This window comes from Corvus cornix, chromosome 5, assembly GCF_000738735.6.
Source record: "Corvus cornix cornix isolate S_Up_H32 chromosome 5, ASM73873v5, whole genome shotgun sequence".
NCBI classification, from domain to species: Eukaryota; Metazoa; Chordata; class Aves; order Passeriformes; family Corvidae; genus Corvus; species Corvus cornix.
In genome coordinates, this window is record NC_046335.1 from 27,217,465 (window position 1) to 27,225,036 (window position 7,572).

A 7,572-nucleotide genomic window follows, 5' to 3' on the forward strand; every position below is an offset into this window, starting at 1 on the left:
TTACTTCCATTTCTTGTACCCAAAGTGTTAAAGATGCTCAAAGTTGCCATAAATAACAAACTAAAACCAAAATGACCACTAGGAATTCAGTCCTGAACACTAATTGCTAACAAAATTGGTCACAGGAATGTTGGGTTTTTTACCCTACAGTTCAGCTAACCTTTGCAGCTTTACAGTTTGAATTAAATGTTAATCTGGAGAAATACTTCCATTTAGAATTTGACACTGTTTTTAAAAATCATATATTTAAGTTCTGTTTTCAATGTTTGTAGGTGCTCACTTGGTGGCCTGCTTTCTTCCCATCCTCATTTCCTTTCTTTTGGATGAAAATGCACTGGTTTCTGCTACAATCTCGGCAAAAAGTCTACATGAGTTTGCTTTGCAAACTCTGATGCAGATTGGTCCACAGTACTCATCAGTTTTTAAAAAACTAATGGCCTCCTCTCCGACTATGAAAGCCAGGCTTGAATCAGCTGTTAAAGGCAATCAAGAAGGCATCAAAGTGAAGACTACTAAACATGCAAAAAATCCTGGGAAAAGTTCAAGCATTCAGCTAAAGACCAATTTTCTTTAAAGCCCCATATTGTAATTTTACGCACTTTGGTATCAACAGCAAAAAAGTCCCTTTTAATTTCTAATCACAAAGGGTTGTCAGGAGTTGATCTCATGTATTTCAGTTTGTGCTGAAATATTACAGAAAGTTTTTAAGAGAAAGCAAGTCTCTGGATAACTTTCTCTTAGTGTAAGACTTTTTAAATATCTCTAAACACTATGAATAAATCAGAGGTCATCAAATCTGTATTTTTTATTATTTTGGACTAAAATATCAGACATGCACATGCCTATATTAAAAAGAATATAGTGAACTTTACCATAGATATATTTAGGAGCATCCCACACTTAGCCATTATGTAAAGTTAACTTTTTTTTTTTAAGTCAGTATTTGTCAAAAATAAGTTACTGTAGTTGGTTTTTGGATTTAACAGGGACATAAATTTACTTACAGGTTGTAATCTATGCTAATTACTAATTCAACACACTGCATCATTCTTTAAACAGATTAAATATCCTTGTAAGCCTTACAATAGTTTATTGCTGATCTCAGAAGATTCAACTCAGTAAAGGTAATATGGATAGCTTTAATCCTAATAACATCTTGAGCTGGCCAAGATGTAACAAATGCTGTGAAAGACAGCTCTACAATGCCTCTCTGGGGACTCTGTGGTTCTTTCCAGAGTGGGACTGTCATGCATATGTAAGATTTGACAGGCTTGGTGCCTTGCTGCTTGACACAGTCTCACTTTTCAGGACGTGTACTTTGATAAGTTTTTATTAGGGGAGCCAGGCAATTGGAGCTTACATATCCTGTCCAGGATAGGACAGCAATTTTAACGTACTGTGCCTCAATTCAGACCTCTGCTCTATGTGGATGGATGTTCCCTGATCTCTGAATGATCGTTGATATATATATATGTAACTTAATTTCTGTATCTCTGCAATGACAGATGGATGCATTTGAAGTCACCTTGTCTTGTGTCTATAAATAAAGTGCAACAAACTCATAATAAGTATGTAATTAACATTTTTATCAAGGAGCATATTTTAATATAGAAAAATAACTATCAAAACTGCAATAGCTATAAAATATTTTCGAAGTACAATGCATTGACTTCTTTCTTAATACCAGTATTACCTAAACCAAACACTGTCAAACTGAGGATATGATTTCCTTCTTGAATCTAATTGCTTTAAAAGGAAGAAGAAAAAAATATTTACAGAACTGAGAAACACGCTGTGACTCAGGAAGAGTGTGATGTACTGTATTTTATTAGAAGTTTTGTATATAAATATAATTGTAAATTGTACAGAATTAACAAATTGATGAAAGTTCTAACAATTCTTTTTTCTAATTTACATAAATAAAGCTAGTTTTCTTCACTTAATATTTGTCTTAGTTATTTTATCCAATAGCAGAGGAACTCTTAAGGACTTGTGTATCAGAAAAAATATTGTTGTGTGCTGCCTCAAGGAAACTAAAAATAAATGTTTGGGTTGGATGCATCAAGGTCTGTGACTTGACACTGCAGGTCTTCCTCTGTTCTGAGTAGCACAATGAGTAAATAAGTAGGACCAGGGAGATTTTCTGTGTGTAAATCCCTGTGTTGTGCCAAATGCTGAAATGTGTGAACTGTGGGAAGATGGTTGAGGTGCCTCCATCTTTCCCTGGAGAACCAGAAGTCCTGAGTTCCGCCTCTTCATTGAAGTCAAATCTGTAGTTGCTGGCTGTGTTAAAAGGGACTTACATTAGATTTGCCAGTTACTCATCTTTATCTCATTAGTAATTTTTTTATCATGTTACTTTACCCTTCCAAGTTTACTGGTGGGGGTTTTTCTTTCATTTTCTTTCCCAAGGCTGCTTCTGGAAAATCATAGATTCTTATGAAACTTTAAGACTTTTAAATGAAACTCAAGTCATGTTTGGGATCAAAATGGCCAAATATATTGCAGAGGAAATTAGTTGCTAAAAAATGTATTTGTGGCTACTTTTTCATTTTCTGTCATGTATAGTAATGTATCAACATTTTTTTAATGTTGATAAGACAATCTGTTGAAAACGTGCTTTGCTGAAAAACTTTTAAGAAGCATATTCAAATTGCAAGAGCACCAAGAAAAACTGTTAAAAGCCAAAAATTAAAGTTCAGTGCAGCTTAGTCCTAGATTTCTTAGGTCTTGTTGCAGTAGCTCACAACTGAGCCATTGAGAGGTGCCATAATTATGTGATTTGACATTTCTTGATCAAGTCTTGTGGCCACATATGGAAAAGTACCATTTTCAACATACCTGTGTATTGCAGAAGCAAAAATGATTCCAATAAAGAGAACTACTGCTAATTCTTAATGTCAGTTGTAAATTAGGACACATGTGTGAGCTTTATTTATCCAGATAATTAATTTATCCACATAATAAAAATACCTGTACCCTGAGTTCTGCTTTCTTATGTACACATAAAACAGTGAGTTGGATCATATGAATAAATCTACTTAGTTAACTAACATTTTATAAATTAATCTTACAGAAATAATCATTTTTCAGTTATAAAAAGATTTTGGCCTTTACATATCAGGTTTTTGATGCAGTCTTACAAGGAACTTGCATAATTCTCTTTTTTCCTGAAGAAAGAAGTAAGACCACAGAGCAGTTTTGGTTTTAATTCTACTCTTCTTTTTCAGGTATTGCTTGACATGCAAGCTCTCATGTTTAGCCAAGCAAAAAGAGCCAAACATATGCCTAGCCATAAACCAAAGCCCCACTTTCGGCACCCCTGCTTCCTGTGTCCCTTGCCTCCTTTCTGATTGTTTTTTGTGCCATTTCTCTGCAAGCACCAGTAAATTTTTTTCTAGTAACTTGTCTTTGCAATGAAACATGTGGTCTGCATGCATGTTTACTTTGTATGTTTCCCCTGTTTATACGAGAAGTTTAATGGGTTTGTGTGACAAAAGATCCTGTCTATGTCTAGCCTCAAGTGCATATATACACATATGAGTACCTCATGGAAAGTACTATTTAAATACTATGCAAAAATTATTTGTCGACAACTTTCTGTTGACTGCAACAAACCAGAATTAGTCAAAACTGCAAAAGTGTCACACAGCTGGGATGTGGTAGGTTCTAATTGGATACAAGTCTGTAGCACTGCAGCTGAAAAAGCAGCTTTTCTGTTAGTATTGCTTAGACTAGAATAAGTCTGAGACAGACCTGGTGTGTTCCAAGGTGCAGGAGTCACCTTCAGGCTGAGAGAGGTATCAGTCCAGTGATGCACATGTTACCATAAAATAGGATTAACAAATGCATAGGAAGCATAGCAGATTTTTCTATTAATGAATGTCAGTTACTAATTGGAATTTCCAAAGGGATTTTTCCCCTCAAGACTGCCACAGCAGTATCAAAGTGAGCTGTTACAATTGCAGGAGTGATGGAGGGATCTAGGATAGTTTGCTAGTTTATAGGAAGTAACAGTAATACTGCTTAATAGGGAATCAGGTGGAAAATTCAACAGCATTTCAATGTATTTTTAATTGGAATAGTTGGATGTATCTGTGACAATAACACTGTGACGGTCTCCTCTAAAGCTTCATCCCTAATCTCAACACTAGGTATACATGTTTTGTTTTCAGGTTCCTGAAATGTAGCTCTCTTATCAGTAGACAGTAAGGCATAAACAGTTTCCAAGAAAAACATGTTAGTACTGGTCTACTAATAAACCACTTGTGCTTCTGACAGTGAAAAACCTAGCCAATGATACTTCAAACTAGACAAGAAAGCCAGGGGGAAAAACCTTAGACAGCTATCCCTTTGTTTAGGAGGAACATACAGCAAGGTGGATTATTTGTCTACTTCTCTGCACTGTGATGTCAAAAACCACTGGAAGAGTCACTCCACTGTGTCTTGAAAATAGCATTGCTTGGCCAGCCCTGATGCTGTGGGTGTTCCCAGGTACGGCTTTTTGCGCATGAGAACCTCTAATCCTAAAAACTGGCTAATAAACTGTGCTTCTCTGCAGCCAAGTGTTAGAAGAAGTGCTCAGATTTGTCCACTGCACTCGAGCGGGAGCAACCCTGGAGCTGTTGCTGTAGATGACATCTCACAGAGGACTCCCATTCAATTAGCTGAAGTATGTAGCAAGCAGTTCAAGCTGTTTAATGACAGTGGGCTATAGATTCAAAGACATGAAAATTAAAAAGCATATTTGGCCACACATGACGTGCTCTACCTGCCTTTAACATATCTAAAGTAATGAATACTGAAAGTTGATTATTCAAAATGAAATAAGCCAGCTGCATTTGATTGTGTTATCTGCACGAGGAAACCCTAGAGATGTCAGTGCTATGCCACCAACCTATCCAAAATGTGTGGTTCTTACTTTGATGTACAGTTGTGGATTTTTGAAGCTTTTTTTTCCTAAAATATTCTCTGGAGAATAAATGGTTTATTCCATATAACAATGAAAGGGGAAGTTACATCTAAATATAACAAAAGTAGGGCTGAAGGTACTGTCTGAGTAACAGGTCAGTGCAAAAGCAGGCTTTGAAAACCTGTGGTACATTAACCCAAATTCACTCACTCTGCAGCCAAATATCTGCTTTGCTCTATGGTCCTATGCTACTTCCATAGTCCCACTTACCTGAAGTGCAAAATCTGATTCTAGAAGGAAGAATGTGGCATCAACTCCCCTTCTTCTGTGCTTGCATTCCAGCTGCTTAATGGTGGCACATGCAGGAGGAAACAAGCTGTGAGGATGAGGAGCAGCCAGAGCAGAGCCTGCTGTCTGTGTGCATATTAGTGCCTGTGCCAGGTTACCTAGTTACTGCACAGAAAAACTTACTGTTACGTATGTAAACAGGTTTGCAGATGAAGAAAATCTGTTTCTAAATGCTGCTGATAAGAAGCTAAATTTAGTAATGATGAAGATTGATAAAATCCCATTTTAAGCTACAGCCTTATAATTTGCAATTGTGTAGCTTAAAAAAATGCATTTTTTTAACCAGTGTTAATATTCACGTATTAAAATTGATGTGAACTATCTCACTGCCTATAGAATTACTGTGAGTCCCTGTTGCTGCTAGTGGGAATTTTTTTCTTATTATAACCTTCTCTGGGGATGATTTTGTTTATGGTATTTTTGTCAGCCTTTTTTTTTTTTCTTCCCAGTGCATTAGTTCTCTGTGTCCTTTTCCACAGAAAAAGAAGGTTTTGTATGAGACACATCTTCTATGGAAGTAAGAAGTACAGGCCTCAGGGATTCTGGAAATAATTTTGATTTATATCTAAAAATAGAAATATTATGCAATTTGAAAATACAACCTATAATTATGAAGGCAAATGCTTTTAACCTCATCTTCCCTCATGTAAAATTCATGTCAAACACCAAGAAAAAATTGTCACAGATGTATGCATGTTTTATGGAAAACACAAGGACAACTGGTTCAAGCTGCTGCCACCAAATTAACTTGAAATTCAGCTAGGGGAATAAAATAATTTGCTTATAGGAAAAAATCAGGTACTTCTTCAAGTGCATTTATTAAATAATCAAGGTTGGGATGAAGAGGGGAAATAAAAGAGGCAATACAAGTGAATGTATTTTCCCCTCCAATCTGAGGCACAAGGCAAGCTGGTATTTAGCTGCCAGGGAGTCGAGCCACACAGTAATGTGGCCAGGGGGAGGATGGGAGGGTAGATGGGCTTATTTTTAGTCCATTCGTCCCAGTTCCCTTTTGGGAACAACAAATCTGGGTATAATTTACTTCTGTAGAATGAGAATTCTTAAGCTGGATGTAGAGAGAGTCTCAAGAACCAGTGGCCTTGAATTGGAGCCACAACCAGCTGGAGCCTAGTTCTAGGCACCCTCTAAACCATATGGTGAGTGTAGATACATGCAGACCCCTGGGGCTTAAAGACTTGCAGTCTTCTATCTTGACTTTCCCACATAACTTCGGAGATGTGTCCCCCTGTAGGTACAGGGTAGAAAGATAGTCAGGGGGCATGGTATGAACCACCAAAGTAGTTTTCTCTGTGTGAGGGCAGCTGCGCCTGGGGAAGCCATGAGTGAGTAACTTATTTTCTGAGCAGGCAGTTTCCTGCCTTTCCAGTAGGTTTCTGTAGCCACCTGCTCCTCACACAGGCACCTGTTCTGGGATGCCACTGGTCCATGCAGCTACCGCAGCTCGGAACACTGAGTTATGCCTCTGTGTGTGTTGCTCAGCAGCTGGCCATGGCCTGAGTCTGTGCTGAGACTGTTGCTAGTCAAGCCTGCCAGACTTTGTGGATAAATTGAAATGATACATAGAAGTGAGCTGCTGTGCACATTGGTCTGGGCCATAATGCAAGCATGTCTCTCCTTGAGACCCTTCAGGGCAGCAGTTGCTGAAGCTGTCAACACGTGGATTTATCCACACAATGTCCTGCTCATTCTCTGCACTTGCAACAACATTCAGAACCATGAACTATGATTTAGGATAAGCAGCAGACATTCCTAAAGACTTCTGGAGATTTTCCTGGCCAAGACAGAAGAGAAATGGCTGTTGGATGTACTGGCTATAGAGCAGAGAGACTACAGAAGCAGCTACTGGCTTTGGAACCTGGCTTTCCCAGGTTGTGGTACATCTTGGCTGGATCAGCTTTACATTTGGTGGTCAGGATTTGAAACTGTATTCTTCACTGGCTGGTTCTGGACTTTACCTAAAGGAATGGCTTTCAGTGCCATAGTTTTCTTCTTCAGGAGGTAAAGAATATATTAACTGTCCGGGCTTCTCTCCTGACCCTCTAGGTTTGTGAAGCTGTACCTAGACTACACAGAATTCCCCCAAAACAACTGAATCTTTTTTTCACTTTTTTTTTTTTTTTTTGTATTTGTGTATTTCTATTAAGTGCAAGTACTTAGGCAGACATGCAAGTATCTAAAATCCAGTTCCTCTTCTTGCTAATCTCCCAGAACAGCAACTTGCTGTTAGAGATCTTTTCTGCTTGTCTTCCTTTTGTTCAGGTAGCCAACACCCAGCCATGACTTGCTGAGTG

The 7,572-nt window shown here is 38.0% G+C and overlaps 1 protein-coding gene across 7 annotated transcripts in view; it reads left to right on the forward strand.

The window, feature by feature from the left end:
• The window catches only part of HEATR5A (HEAT repeat containing 5A), a 65,310-nt gene extending 63,367 nt beyond the window's left edge, over positions 1 to 1,943 (forward strand). For all 7 annotated transcript variants that reach the window (XM_010392053.2, XM_039553257.1, XM_039553260.1 and 4 more), the window contains one exon: positions 273 to 1,943. In XM_010392053.2, the coding sequence (XP_010390355.1) occupies positions 273 to 574 (302 nt within the window). In that variant the 3' untranslated portion in view covers positions 575 to 1,943. The remainder of the gene's footprint in view (positions 1 to 272) is intronic.
• The last annotated feature ends 5,629 nt before the right edge of the window (positions 1,944 to 7,572 follow it).